At 39.8% G+C, this 16,307-nt stretch overlaps 1 protein-coding gene across 4 annotated transcripts in view; it reads left to right on the top strand.

Moving 5' to 3' along the window:
- Positions 1–16,307, top strand: part of KIF4A (kinesin family member 4A) — a 121,001-nt gene that overhangs the window by 29,005 nt on the left and 75,689 nt on the right. For all 4 annotated transcript variants that reach the window (XM_045072763.1, XM_045072760.1, XM_045072761.1 and 1 more), the window contains 2 exons: positions 15,078–15,194; positions 15,813–15,988. In XM_045072763.1, the coding sequence (XP_044928698.1) occupies positions 15,078–15,194; positions 15,813–15,988 (293 nt within the window). The remainder of the gene's footprint in view (positions 1–15,077; positions 15,195–15,812; positions 15,989–16,307) is intronic.

Genomic DNA, 16,307 nt, shown 5'->3' with positions numbered 1-16,307 from the left:
ACGTGTCTGTTAGCCATCTGGATGTCCTCTTTGGAGAAATGTCTATCCATGTCTTCTGCCCATTTTTAATTGGATTATTTGTTTCAGGGGTATTGAGTTTTATAAATTCTTTTTATATTTTGGATACTAACTTTATTGGATATGTCATTCGCAAATATCTTTTCCTTTTAGTTTTGTTGATTGTTTCTATGGCTGTTCAGAAGCTTTTTATTTTGATGAAGTCCCAATAGTTTACTTTTGCTTTTGTTTCCCTTGCCTCTGGAGACATATCTAGAAAGCAGTTACTATGGCCAATGTCAAAGAGATTCCTGCCTGTGTTCTCTTACATTTTAAGTTTCAGATTTCACATTTAGGATTTTAATCCATTTGAATTTATTTGATGGTTTCAGGTCTCACATTTAGGTTTTTAATCCATTTTGAATTTATTTTTGAGTATGGTATAAAAAAGTTGTCCAGTTTCATTCTCTGCATTTTGCTGGCCAGTCGTCCCAACACCACTTTTTGAAGAGACTGTCCTTTTCCCATTGGACATTCTTTCCTGCTACTTGAAGATTAATTGACCATATAGTTAATGGGTTTAGAAGTGATGTTTTAAAAACTTTTTTACTGAAGTGTAATTAAAACCAGGAAACTGGGGCATGTGGGTAGCTCAGTTGGTTAAGTGTCCAACTCTTGATTTCAGCTCAGATCATGATCTCAGGGTCGTAGATTGCGGCCTGTGTTGGGCTCCACACTCAGCATGGAGTCTGCTTGTCCCTCTCCCTCTGCTCCTCCCACTGCTTGCCCCCCAGTAAGTAAGTAAGTAAATAAATAAATAAATAAAATCAATCTTTAAAACCAGGAAATTACATATAAGCAAGTAGCTTGCTGAGTTTTCACAAATTGAACAAACCCATGTAACTAACCTAAGAAGAATATTTAAAAATTTTATGTTCTTTATTTTTGGTGTATGGAAATAAAATTTATTTTTTGATATTGAGTTTTGTCTACCTAGGAACCTGATTGACTCTCTTGGTAGTCTATCTTTATCCACCTTGATAAAACCACTATGTAAAAGATTATCAGTGATATCTTAATTACCAAAACGAACTGGTTCTTTCCAGTGCCCATCTTACCTTACCTCTTGGTGGCATTGACATTCGAACATACCCTTCTTAAACTTTCTGGTTCATAAATTATTATTCTCTCAGTTCTCTCTCTAACTCAAAGTATTCCTTTTCCTTCTCTTTGGATTTTTCTTCTTCCTAATCCCTTATGCCAGTTATTGCACCCAGCATGATCTCCTCGATTAGGAATGAGTACCCACTACCTGCTGTTCATTCTTCCTTAGCAATATTAGAGAGATGCGCCCACTTCCAGTCTGTTCCTGCTCCCTCTGCAACATCCCCGCCTTTGCCCCGCATACCTGGTGAAGAGCTCCTCATACTTCGGCTCCTAGGAGGTCTTCCATTCTAAATACCATACCTACACTAGCCTCCTTTAAATCCCACTCTGTACATGGTGCTTTCCCTGATAAGAAACAAAGTGGCACATCACCGCTTACAGGATGAAATCTGAAATCTATCACCAGGCCTTCCAGACCCTTTGTACCCCAGTCCCAGCCTACTTCCTCAGCTGTCTTTCACAGCTCCCTCCGCCCACTCTCCAACCCAGCCATGCAGCCTTCGCAGCATGCCCTGCTAATTCTGGCTTCCATGCACTTCCAGCACAGCCATCTCTTCTCTCCCAGAATGCAGTCGTCCTCTCCTTCCCCATCAAACTATCTGCAGTAGACCCATCTTCCCAGGTCCAACCAGAAGTCTTAGATTTTTGATGTGGCCCTGGTAACCATTTTGTCTTCTAATGTATTTTTTTTCTCCTTGAGATTATATGGTATCAGGGGATTTCGTTGTCAGTTTCTGGCCCCTCTAGATTTCCAGCTTGATCTCCCACCACTTGCCTACAGACTACAAGGACCCAACGACAGTAGTCTACTCATTTCCAAATAGCACTCTTATTTCAGATCTCTGTGCCGTTGTACTTGTATGTTCTCTGCTGGGTTTTCCCCCTCTCCACTCACTGCCTTGCAAATGTGGTTCCATCAAGCGCCCCATTCCTCCTGTGCTTTTAAACCTCTCCCTGTCTACTGGCTTTCCCTCGCACCCAAGCATAGAAGTGTTCTAATGTGTTTTTCCCATTTTAAAACAGAACAAAATCCTTCATCCTCCTCATACTACTGTTCTTTGCCTTTTACCTTTCACCCTGCCTTTTTGCCAGCCTTCCATCCTCACTCCATTGAAACTGTCCCTGCTGAGGTCACATAGTGACCTGGAAAACTAGCTCAATTAGGCTCTTTTTAGTCCTTCTCTTACGTGGTCTTTCTAAGTAAGTGTCCCCACAGTGTCCAACACCCTGCCCTCTCATCTGGACAGTCTCCTTCCTCCCTCGGATATGTGACACTGCTGTCTGCCGGGTGTGTTCTTTTCTGAGGACTCTCCTCTTCTTCCATCCAGCTATACCTGCGACAGCTCAGGTTCTGTTCTGTGATTTTTTTCTTTCTCTTCCCACTGTTCAAGCCTATCACTTGCCACCTTTGCACCACCTAAGGTGGTCTCACCCACTTAGATGCTTATAACTCCTGCCTACATGCTGCCCAGCCCTAACCTCTTATCTCCATCCCACATCTCACATCTCCCTTTCAGCCTATAAATGTAGTTGCCTGTGGGACATTGCATGGATGTCCCACAGACAACTCCCATTCTATATACCTAAAACTAAACTCATCTCTCCCTGCCTCTGTTAAACTTGCCCTTCCATTCCCTTCAGTATATAACACCAGCATCCCCTCAATCACCCGTGTCAGAAACTGGAGCATCAAGCCGTGCTCCTCCTTCACTCTGGCTCCTTCTCCCAATCCCATCAGTCACCAAGCTCTTTCAGTCTTAACTTTCTCATCTTTCAAATCACTTTCTTTTCTCTGACCCTGCTACCACTACCTTAGCTCAGGCCTTCAGCATTTCTTAGCTTAGAGCAAACTTTCCAACTGGTCTCCCTATCTTTTTCAGTCAGGCACCCTTCCACGCCATCTACGGATCAGCAGCCAAGATGTTTTCCTAAACTGGATATCCCTGCTTAAAGCTCTTCTCACAGCTCCTCACTTTGTATTACACTTGTGCTTTAGCCCTCCCTACCTGACTAGCTTCCCCTCTCCCCACCCCTTCCATGCAATCTGCTTAGCCGTTAGAAGTGTGCCAAGTTGTCTCTCCTCTATGCCTCTTTGTACATTCTGCTCCCTCTGCTGGAAATGCCTTCCTTCTGCTTTTACGTGGCTAATTTTTTTTGCCCTTTAGTACTCAGCTCCAGTTTCATCTCCTTGAAACTCTCTTTGACCACCTTCAATCCCCCAGCCCCATCCAGTGCTTACCTCTTTCCTGCGCTAACACTAATCCAACTCTGAAATACCATCATCTCTTAAAATGGCTGACTTGACAGCAAGCCAGGCAAAAAGATGTTTTATTCATCTTCAAATCCTTAGGTCCCGGCACAGTGCCTGACTCGTAGTTGGTCCTGACTGAATACCTGAATTCTTGCTCCCTTTTAGTCTGACAATTCTCACTAATATTTCAATTCATAATTCAGATGTTGTCCAATAATGAAACCTCTAATGTGGGTCAGTCCATCAGCTGGTGTTCCATAGTGTTTTTTCCTAACATTTTATTAGAAAATTTTTCAAAGATACAGCAAAGTGAAAAGATTTTACAGGAACAGCCCTATACTTAGCATCCGGATTCCACCATTAACATTTACTATATTTTCTTTGTTACCTATCTATCTAGCCACTCATTAAACCATATCCTTTTTTAGATGCATTTTAAAGCAAATTGCACGCATTAGTACACTTTCTCCTAAATACTCAAGCTTACATTTTATTAACTGGGGTTTAATATTTGTTTATATTTTTTAATGTGGAATTTGTAATGAAAAGCACACATTTTAAGCATATGTTAGCTGGATTTTGACAAAGGTGTTTACCCAAAAGCCTACAAACTAAAACCTTATCACGATACAGAAGGTTATTTCCCTTTCCAGTCACTTGCCACCCTGCCAAGTCTCACTGCATCCTCCCTTTTCCTTGTAATTACTTGTTTTTTTATTCCCAATAGACTTTGAGTTCCTTGAACACAAAGACCAGTTCTTATTTTCCTGCCGCCTGTGCCAAACACTGTGCCTGGCACACAGTTGGTGCTCAGTAACTGTTGGCTGGCCAGATGAATGTGTATCTGCCTTATTCCCAGAATGTGAGCACATTTATATTCATTCTTTCTCATCTCCCACTTTGGAAAGATTGCTTGGTCGTGTCATTTTTAGGTATTAAATACCTTTGACTCCTTTCCCCCTTATTTCTTTTCCCTTGTTCCAATCCTTAGAGATCTCTCACTTCAACTATTAAAATAACCTGCTAAATGGTTTCTTTTCTTTTCTTTTTTTTTTTTTTTAAATTTCATTCATTTACCTGACAGAGATCACAAGCAGGCAGAGAGGCAGGCGGAGAGAGAGAGAGAGGAAGGGAAGCAGGCTCCTGGCCGAGCAGAGAGCCTGATGTGGGGTTCGATGCGGGGCTCAATCCCAGGACCCCGAGACCATGACCTGAGCCGAAGGCAGAGGCCGAACCCACTGAGCCACCCAGGCGCCCCTGCTAAATGGTTTCTTAAACACCAGTTTGTGACTCCCAAATCTACCTTCCAACTGACGACCAAAGTGGTATTTATAAAATCCAAATTCCATCACGTATACCCTCTCTTTAAAACCTTTCAATTGTGGGGTGGCCTGGATGGCTCAGTTGGTTAAGCATCCAGCTCTTGATTTCAGCTCAGGCCATGATCTTGGGGTTATGAGATGGAGCCCTAGGTTGGGCTCCACCCTGGGCATGGACCCTGCTTAACATTTTCTCTCTTCCTCTTCCCCTCTTCTCCCTCCCCCCAAAAAACTTTCATTTGTTTCCACCATTTACAGCAGATGTTTTTGTCTGCTTTCCCTTTAAAGCAAAAGACCTCTTTTTTAAATGAAATGTTACAACAAATTCTAACGGTTGAAATAAATCAGAGAACAGGTTTTATATTCACGTAAATTTATTTTGTAAGTTCAGATTTATAACTTTGTATAAGTCCATCTTCAAACAATAAGAATATTATAGCTAGTTTGTGATCACAATTTCTTTCTTTACAATAGCTTGTATATCATAAAATTTTCCATGTTAAAAAATGCAGTATAACAAAGGACTTGTATCTAGAATATATGAAGAACTCTGAGAAATCAATAGTAAAAAACAGTCCAACTACAAAGTGGGCAAAAGGCACAAACAGATATTTCATCAGAGAGGACATGCAGATGGCAAATAACCACATGAAAAGATGTTTGGTATCCTTAGTCATTAAGAAATACAAATGAAATCCACAATGAGATATCGCTGCATACCTCTCCTAATAGCTAAAAGAAAAAATAGTAACAATACCAAATGCTGATATTGTGACAATACCAAAAGAATGTGGAGAAATTAGATCTCTCAAAATTGCTGGCGGGAATGTAAGAAAGGTACAGTCACTCTAGAAAACAGTTTCTTCTAAAACTAAATATGTTCTTATCAAACAATATAGCAATTGCACTATTGGACATTTATCCCGGAGGAAGTATATAATTCACACAAAAATCTGTACATGAATGTTCATAGCTGCTCTATTTGTAATGACCAAAAATGAAATGATCAAAATGTCCATTACCAGGCAAATGGTTAAAGAAAATACGGTGCATCCATGCTATGTAATTCTCCTCAGCAGTAGAAAGAAATTGATGCAGACAACTTGGATGGATTATTATTAGGCTGAGTCAGAAAGAAAAGGGGGCCAGTCTCAAACATATGTATGCCATTTAAACATTCTTGAAACGGCAACACCTGGGTGGCTCGTCAGTTAGGCATCTGCCTTTGGCTCAGGTTGCGATCCCAAGGTTTCTGGGACCAAGCCCTGTGTTGGCTCCCTGTGAGCAGGGAGCCTGCTTCTGCCTGTCCCTCTGCTGCTCACCCCAACTCGTGCTCTCTCTCGCTCATTCACTCTTGCTCTCTCTATCTCAAATAAATAAAATCTTTAAAAAAAAAATTCTTGAAATAGCCAAATTATAGGGGAGAACAGATTAATGGTTGGTAGGGATTGGGAATTGGGGGGTAAAAGAGGAGGTGTGCCTATGGAGGGTAGCATAAGAGAGCCATGTGGTGATAGGACTATTCTGTATCTTGATTTTTGGTGATGGCTATATGAAGTTACACGTGTGATAAAATTGCACAGAACCACACATGTACACACGCACGCACACACACGTAGAGTACACGCAAAAACTGCTGAAATCTGAATAAGCTCGGGATTGTGCCACTAACTTTCCAATGTTAACTATAGCTATGCAGTACGTTACCATTGGAGAGGCTGGATTAATGGGACACAAGACCTTCCTATACATTTCTTTGCAACTTCCTGTGAATCTGAATAATTATTTTGAAAGAAAAGCTTTTTTATAAATGCAGTATAATGAAAAGTAATTTTTTCTCTCATCCCAAATCCCTAATCCACATTTCTTTTTTTTTTTTTTAAGATTTTATTTATTTATTTATTTGACAGAGAGATTGGGAAAGAGCACAAGTAGGCAGAGAGGCAGGCTGAAGGAGAGAGAGAAGCAGCCTCTCTGCTGAGCAGGGAGCTGGATGTGGGGGACTCAATCCCAGGATCCCAAAATCATGACCTGAGCCACAGGCAAACACTTAACTGACTGAGCTACCCAGGTACCCCCAATCCACATTTCTAGATATTTTCTCTTTCTGTACAGATGGAGGCATACAAGGTTGTCTATTCTAGTCTACCCTTTATTTTTTTCACTGAATGATATATGTTGGAGTTTGTTCCATGTTAACTTATACATCTCTACCACATTCTTTTTCATGTCTATATATTGTATAGATATACCATTGTATTTATTATACCATTCCCCTACTGATGAACATTTAGCTTGGCTCCAGACTTTTGCTATTACAGACTAAGCTCTAGTGAACATTCTTAATTCTTAGTGTATGACATGATGGGGATTCTGGATGACAGAATCTTAATTAAGGTTTTGCTCTAATTTTTCCTATAGCTTGTTTTGGTGACACATTATCAAGAACATCCTGATTTGTATTGATACATAGTTGTGAATTAGAAACACTTTTAACAACCCATTTTACAACCTCAGGATTATCTTCAATTATTAAACTGATCCAGGAGTTTCAAATGATAAGACATTTAAGTCCAAAGTTGTGTCACTAGCAATATCTTTCCTAGTTTATGTTATGTAATAACTATAAATGCCTAACAGGATACCTGCAAAGTTTACAAGAAGCACTGAAACTTTTTTTGAGTGCCATTGACTAAGTTCTCATTTAATAATAATAAATGAGATAATAATAAATAAAATTATAAAATAATAATATTAATATTATTATACATTGTTATACAATATATTATTTATTTATAATTATAATATAATATATGTTATTATATAATGTAATATAATATAATAATATATAATATTATATTGCTAATATTATAATATAAATAATAATAATAAGATTAAATGAGATAATCTCATAAGATTATCTCATTTAATCTTATCTTCCAGCTTTATTAAGGTATTATTGACCTATAACATATGTAAGTTTAAAGTATATAATGTGATGATTTGATACATGTATATATTGTGAAATAATTACCACAATAAGTTTAGTTAATACCTCTATTCTTTCATGTAATTACCGTGTGTGTGTGTGTTGACAACAATTAAGATATACTCTCTTGGGGCACCTGGATGGCTCAGTGGGTTAAAGCCTCTGCCTTCGGCTCAGGTCATGATCCCGGGGTCCTGGGATTGAGACCCACATCGGGCTCTCTGCTCAGTGGGGAGCCTGCTTCCTCCTCTCTCTCTCTCTGCCTGTGTCTCTGCCTACTTGTGATCTCTGTCAAATAATTAAATAAAATATTTTTTAAAAAGATTTACTCTCTTAACAACTCAAGTATAGAATATAGTACTGTTAATTACAGTCATCATGCTTTACATGAGAGCCCCAGAACTGATTCCTCTAATAGCTGGAAGTTTATAGTCTTTAACCAACAACTCCGCATTTCTCCCACCCCTCAGTTGCTGGCAGCCACCATTCTACTCTCTTTCTACGTGTTCAGCTTTTTAAGATTCTATTTATAAGTGAGGACCTACAGCATTTGTCTTTCTCCATCTGACTTATTTCACTTAGCATAATGTTCTCAAAGTTCATCCATGTCGCAAAAGGCAGGATTTCCTTCTTTTTCGTGGCTCGATAATATTCCATTGTGTGTGTACAACAAATTCTGTGCACTCATTCATCCACCAGTGGACGTGTAGATTGCAAACAGCCATTTGGTACCACGTAACTGACTATGATGCAGTGAGGAGTGTGTGAATGGAGGAGTTGCCTCTGTCTGGTGTCTCAGGACAAACTCGTGTACAGTGGTATGATAACTTGCACAATTTTCCATGTGCAAGCATGTGGCCAGGAAAAGAGTCTGTGCAAAGCCACAACCTGAAAATACACATTTGCAAAAAAAGTCAAATGTATGCACAAATGATACAGGTGCTTTCACAGACTGCAGAAAACTTCACTAACCTCACCACACAAGATGATACGTCGGTAGACTCCAGTATCTTGAGATTTAAAATATAGCACATTGGAGTGAGCTGTTAGGACAGTTTTTAAAATAGTTAAAATATTTGTAAATAGTGGTAATGGTTACACAACGGTGTGAATGTACTGAGTGCCACCAAACCGTATGTACACTTAAAAATGGTTAAAATGGTTAACTTTCATATTATGCATATTTTACCTCAATTAAAAAGCTTAAAAAACAAAACCCAAATTACAGTTGTTGAAACTCGGAAGCATCTCTGCGGTTCCCTACAGAATCCCTAAGGTTCTAAGGAACACCATTTGAAAACCACTGACCTACGGGATAAATACCTGAGACTGACTTATCTGTCGTGCACTTGTGATCTCTCCCTAGCTGTCCTCTGACTTTTTGGCACTCTCCATCTCATTACCGTGCATTGTATTGGTAATGAACCACCTGTAGTTCCTCACAAATATGTGCTTTGACATAAGCTACTTCCTCTGCTGGAATGCCCTCACGTTCTTCTTTCCTATCCTACTCTCTTCCACTGGCACTGTTCTAGTCATCCTTCACATTTCAGCTCAAATTTTTAAATCTTTTCCAAAGCCTTCGTTCACCTTCCTGGGTAACGTTTACCGCTCCCTCTTAGGAGAACCCATTTTCACTATACATGTCTCTTCCTTTAATGCTACCTGTTTGCAGTTGTTTTTGTTTGTGTCCATCTCCCCCTTTAGATTATGAACTTCTTGAGAGCGGGGATTGTGACTTAGTCATCTTTGTATCTCTAATAACTAGAACAGTGCCTAGAACATTGTACCTATTCACTAAGCATTTGATGAAAAGGACTCAGGTGTGTGGGGTGAGATGAGGAAGAGTCCCAGGTTTGCCATTTGTTGCATGACTGGTTAGACGGCGAGAAAAATGAAAAAGGACAGTGCTGGAAGTGAAAAGTTTTGGCGCTGAAAGATGAATTCTGTTTTGTTTTGTATTTCTTGAACGTTATTTGGTATCCGGCCAAAATATAGCTTTGGGCCACAGGAGAGAGGTCTTGTTTGGAGATGCAGATTTGCAACTCATTCGTTATAGTTTTTATTGGAACTCTAGGCTATATAAATTAACCTAAAGAGAGTTTGTATAGGGAGAAAAGACCTCAAGACAGTTTCAAGAGAAGATCTACATTTAATGGCTGGGTATTAGAAAAACAGTCCCATTAAGTAGACTGGAAATGATTGAGAATGCAAAGCACAGTAGTTGCATGGCTCTGGGGCAGAGACTAGAGAAAGTTCCAGAGTTCCTTATACACATTTTCTACCCATCCCCTCTTTTCAGCCTCAGGTCTGTCCTCTTTCTGATGTACCTGGTGCTGCCGCTAAGTGACCAAATCAGCTCATTTCCATAGAGATTAGGACCATGGGCTTTGGAGCCAGACTGTGTATTTGAATCCTGACCCTGCCGCTTATTAGCTGTGTGACCTTGGGCAACTTCCCTAACTTCTTTGTGCCTCGACTCTCATATATGTCAATATAGTGACAATCATACTTTATAGGACTGTTGTGAGGTTGAGTTCGTATGTATAAAGTACCTAGAATAGTGTCTGGCTTATGTCAACACTATATAAACTTAGCTGTTATTATCACTGTCACCATTATCGTCCCCCTGCAGACTCTTTAGATTGAGGCTTCTTCTATCTTGCTAAGTTAGTTACTACTTCTCTACCTATACTCTAAAAATACGTTGAAACCTCCTGTGTACTGATATTTCTCTCCTATGTTCTGTGATCTGGTGGGTGAGTACTTTTAAAATTCCGTTTACTGGTGTTTTAGGAGAGGGAGAAGAGAGAAGTGCTGGTGGTCAGTTTTCCTGTGTCTGAAAAGAACTTCCTATAATATTCTGTGTTCTTTTTGTATATGAGTTTCTTTGCCATGTTGATTTCTATGAAGCTATGTCGATTTTTTTATTGGAATAAATGTGACTAGATAATTACAGTTTTGTGTTTGGAAAGCCTTCTGTCCTTTTTTCCCTTTTAGACGTCCTGTTCCTAGAAAGTTAGCTCTCTTTTTTCCTGAATTTTGGAGATCTGTTTTCTTAACAGCTAGCATACTGATGTATAACCATACCCCTTGGTCCCCAACCAACAGATTCCCATCATTTTACTTACATAATCAGTTCTTCCATGTGTGTCAGCTTGAAGCCCAAAACAGCCATTTCCTTATTCACTCACAGTATCTTCTGAGTGAGGAAATTGTCATCAGAGTAGATTAGGAATTGATCAGATGCTCTGCTTTCAGCCTCACATAGCTGAATAGATATCCAAATCATCCAATTTGTCTACCCTATTCATAAAAACTTATGTGTAGGTAGGACTTTGTAGATCACATTTAATTTTTTATCATAGTCCTATGAGGTAAGGTATGATGTACACCTATTACACGAATAAAGGAAAGTTTCAGTGGCTTGTCCAAGATCACACATATTGGTAGGTGGCAGAGGCAGAGTTTGAACTAAGGTTCTGTCTCCTAATCAGATTCCCTGTAACTCACTCCCTTCTCAGGATTTACTCCTTAGTTTTGTGAGCCATTGCAATAACAAATCTTTCCCTTTCTAACTAGGTGGACTGTATCAATACTATAATACTCTTTCTGTTTTCCACCCTGTCTTACTCAGCTACCTGCCTTAAGCTCGCAAATACTTTCCTCACCTATAGAGCAGAGTTTCTCAGCTGTGGCAAGATTTTAGATCAGATCATTTGAGAGGCTGTCCAGTGCCTTGGAGGATGTTTAGTGCCATCCTTGTCCTCTACCCACTAGATGCCAGTAGCACTCACTGCCACCCACAAATTGTGACAACCGAAATGTCTCTAGATATTGCCAAATGTTCCTTCAAAAGCAAAATTAATCCCCATTCGAGAGCTGCTTCATATGGAGCTACTTCATTTCTCTCCTACCTGGTTCTCCTCTCTTGTTACTTCTATTCTAGCACTGAAACCTGTTGTAACATGCCTCCACGATACAAGTCATAGTTCCCTTTTAAGTTAAAATCTCTTTTCCTGATTTGTTGCCATAGTAAATAAATACCAAAAAATGTTGAGTAGTGTTCTTGATCCTCTCCTTGTTTGATCTGTTCTCAGTCTCAGAGAGAAAAACTTCTGATTTTATAATGCTATCTGGCCGTTTTTCTCCATAACCATCCTCAATCAGAAATTTAAATCTCTGCAAATGTGTGCTTCCCAGTCTTTATGAAGTATACTCCATCCATGTCAAGTATTTGTCATTTTAAAATCTCTTAACAGGAAATCAAATCCTGTTTTGTGATGGTTTCTTTCTAGAGATTCATTTCCCTTTCTCCTTTCTACTCCAAAACTCCAATTCTCATTTGAAGAAGAAAACAACAAGCCTCTTTATACCAAAGCATATGATTCTTGGTTAGATCCTAGTTGCCATAGAGTCTCCTCAGGGTTCATCTAGATTTTTTTTTAATTGTTGTTCTTGGAGGAAACTATTGATGGAAGTTTTGCTCAGCAGGTTTGAAAAACCTCCCCATCTCTCCTTTACATCCCAGATGGGATATAAGCCAATAAGATGGCACAGTGTTCTGTTTGCCTCAAAGGGGATAGAAAAGAAAGGAGTGAACTAATACAAGAATTAGTACAGGTTTTGGCAAGCAGCTTTGGTAAATCTTGCTAGACTTTCCTTCACATCCTGGATAGGCTAAATGGCCCTGAAAAAATGGTATCCCTTGCAGTTAGCAATTAAGGGAAAAGAAAGGAAAGTTTGCTTGAGGGGACTGTTTTTGTTTGAGATTGGAGTGATTTAAGCACGTATATAGACTGAAAAGAAGGAATTCGTGAAGGGAAAAAAGTTGAAGGTCTGAGAGAGAGGGAGAAGATCTAAGGGTCCAGGGTTCCAGAGAAAATGGAGGGAACAGAGACAAACCAGCAGAGCTGAAGGGGAAATCAAGGCAGTTATTTATTCCTCTGAAACAAGGAGAGGGATGAAGGAATCAGTAACAGCAAAGAAAAGACTATGAGATGAGGAGAGGGAAAACCTTCCCTTGTAGATAACTTTGATCTCCGCAGTGTATTTGTTGAAGTCATCCACTAAGAGTGAAGGGAGATGTACAGTTTTGAAAATGATGAATCGTTAGAATAGCTGCCATGGTAAAGTAGGGATGAGGAAGAAAAGATTGTCAATTGACCAAAGGTTCAGCTAAAGTCAGATAGCAGTGTTTTATAATGAGTGGATCAAGTCCATTTGGTTATGTGATTTTCTACAGCATTGCCGCCTGCAGAAGCTTGTACGTATACACAGACACACACAGTCAGTTTAACTTGTGACTGGGAATTAACATGATGGGAAGGCAGAAGGCATGGTCTAGTGAGTATTTGGGAAAGCCTGACATTGAAATGATCAATCACAGGGTCCAGTTTAAGGCCCAGGAGAGAATGATCTACTGGGAGTATTATAAAGTGGCAGGGTGGGGCACCTGGGTGTCTCAGTGGGTTAAGCCTCTGCCTTTGGCTCAGGTCATGATCTCAGGGTCCTGGGATTGAGCCCCAAATTGTCTGTCTGCTCAGCAGGGAGCCTAGTTCCCCCTGTCTCTCTGCTGCCTCTCTGCCTACTTGTGGTCTCTCTCTCTGTCAAATAAATAAATAAAATCTAGAAAGAAAGAAAGAGAAAAGAAGAGGCAGGGTGCACCTGGGTAGCTCAGTTGGTTAAGCATCTACCTTCGACTCAGGTCATGATCCTCGGATCCTGGGATCAAGTCCCACCTCAGGCTCCCTGCTCAGTGAGGGGTCTGCTTCTCCCTCTCCCTTTGCTTCTCCCCCCACTTGTGCTCTCTCTCATGTACTCTCTCTCTCTCTCTCAAATAAATAAATCTTAAAAAAAAATAAAGTGTCAATAGGGGCTCCTGGGTGGCTAAGTCAGTTAAGTGTCCAACTCTTCATTTCAGCTCAGGTCATGATCTCAGGGTCATGAGATCAAGCGGTACATTAGGCTCTGCACTCAGAGGGCAGTGTGCTTGAGATTTCTCTCCTTCTCCCTCTCCTTTTACCCCTCCCCCAACTGGCACTTGCATGCGTGCACACATGCTCGCTCTCTCTCTCTCTCAAATAAAATCTTTTTTTTAAAGTGTCCAAAAAAAAAAATGTCCGGGATGCCTGGGTGACTCAGCCCATTGGGTATCTGCCTTCAACTCAGGTCACGATCCCAAGGTCCTGGGATTGAGCCCTGCGTCAGGCTCCCTGCTCAGTGGGGGGACCTGCTTATCCCTGTCCCTCTGCCTACCTTTCCCCTTGCTTGTGCCTGTGTGCTCACTCTCTCTCTGTCAAATAAAATCTTTTTGTTAAAAAAAGGTGTCATTAAATTGGTGCTCTCAATAAGGGTGAAGAACAGGATTCATGAAAGAAATGAAAGGATTGTAGGATGCAGTCAGGAATTCTGGAGCTCAGGATCTTGTAGATCTGATTGTTTCTGGTTATAGGGGAGTCTAAAGTATGACCAAGTAAAAGAGTAGCCTTAACAAAAATGATCCCATTTCTTTAGTATTTAACTCTGTACAAGTATCTTATTTCATTCCCCACTACAACCCAATGAGGTAGATAGATTTGCCTCATTTTAGAGCAGAACTTCACCCAAATCATATAGGTAGTCAGTGGTAGAGCCAGGATTAGAACCTAGCTCTATGTGATGTCAAAAGCCCATGCACTTAACCGCTATACTATGTAGCCTTTACACAACAAATGTAATCATGAGAAAATCAGGGGCTTTAGAAGGACCTCAGAGATTATTACAGGATTTTTAAAAGCAAACCTTGAAATTAAAGAAAAATGGAAAAGAATCTTTGCCCTTTTTAAAAGCAACAAGAGAACTGTATTCCTGTGTGGTGTCATAGAAAGAGCATAGGACTTAAGTGAGATCCTGAAATGGAATGTCAGGCCTACAACTCACCAGCTGTTTGACCTTAGACAAGTCAGTGAACTTCTGTGCTGGTTTCTTTATCTCTAAGGTGAGAATGATAGTAAAAATAGTTTAGCGAGATGACAATAAAAAATAGCTGTTCATCTAATTTCTCCATGTTAATTTAAGGATTAAATGTGATAATGGATGTAAAAAGTAAATATACAAATGCTGTTGTCATGGTGATAGTTATCTGGGTGTCTACTTTGTTTCCATGGGAAAGGGCAAGAAGTGCCAGCAAATTCAGTGTGCATATCCAACAGTTAGACCTTTGTCCTCAGAAAAGTGAATAGGATCAAGAAGTTTCCTTAAGATTGATGATGTAAGATTTCTGTAGGGTTTTCATTTTAAGCAGGTATATATTTTATGCAAGTATATGTTTGATACTTTACCAAGCAATGCAAATTTCCTTTCCTGCTATTAGGTATTAATATTAACCGAGGCCTCCTGTGCTTGGGAAATGTAATCAGTGCTCTTGGAGATGACAAAAAGGGTGGCTTTGTGCCCTACAGAGATTCCAAGTTGACTCGACTGCTTCAAGGTAAGCCCAAAGTTTCTCAAAATAAGAGAGTGACAGAATAATAGTGCTGAGAAGGTGAAGACAGGACAGGTAAACAGATTTTTGGACTATCACATACAGAGCTGTCTAACTGATGAAGAGCTTTGAAATAGACCTGTTGGCAAGCAGGTGTCTATAATAATGGAAAGATGTCTATGTCTTTATCTGTAGCTTTGAGAGCCAAGAAATCTATAGAATGACCACTGTGCTTAGTCCTCTCTCCCTGAAAATGAATCTGATTACTGTTTATTAGTGCTTGTTAAGCAGAATTAAAACCTACCTAGAGGGGGCATCCTAAGAATGTTTAATTCTAATAGTGGCTCCTAACTTACTCTGGTCAGGTCCCAGTTATTTTAAATTGATTAAGTGCTGAAATCATAATCTTACCAAGAGGAACACATGGAATAGGATTCTAAACTAATCATTTACACATCAAAAATTTTAGTATTTTTCTATCGACACAAATAGGAAATTTGCAGATTCTTAAGTATTTTTTCCTTGGGATTTAAGAGCTCTGAGTTTGAAGCCACCAACCCAGATGGTCAGCTTTGCTTACATCCTACTTGTTTGATTTTATTTCCTCCTGTTGTTCTTTTTCAGATTCTCTGGGAGGTAATAGCCATACTCTTATGATCGCCTGTGTGAGTCCTGCTGACTCCAATCTAGAAGAAACATTAAATACCCTTCGCTATGCTGACAGAGCAAGAAAAATAAAGAATAAGCCTGTTGTTAATATTGATCCCCAAACAGCTGAACTTAATCATCTGAAGCAACAGGTACAAGAGCCTTAAAATTTGTTTGGAAAAAATTATAAGTATGTGAGTGGAATGATGGATCTTTTGTTTCTCAGCTTCTCTACCAGAGGTTTAGAGATGATAGCTAAGCATTCTGTTACTTTGGGAAAATCTTAAAGTAATTCCTATTGACATGTTTATTGTCATATGTAAGGTTTGAGGGTAGCGTTAGAGATTTCGCTGACAAAGAAGTGAGCAGTGAGAGATGAGGCAAGAGAGGTGGGCAAGAATCAGATCATGAAAGTCCTTATATGACCTCATAGAGGATTTGGAATTTAACCCGAAAGCTGTAGGGAGCCAC

This window comes from Mustela putorius, unplaced genomic scaffold (genome assembly GCF_011764305.1).
Source record: "Mustela putorius furo isolate JIRA1106 unplaced genomic scaffold, ASM1176430v1.1 tig00004053_pilon_pilon_pilon, whole genome shotgun sequence".
In the NCBI taxonomy this organism is placed as follows: Eukaryota; Metazoa; Chordata; class Mammalia; order Carnivora; family Mustelidae; genus Mustela; species Mustela putorius.
The sequence above is the reverse complement of the archived record's forward strand: the minus strand, read 5'-3'. Positions and strand labels throughout refer to the sequence as shown.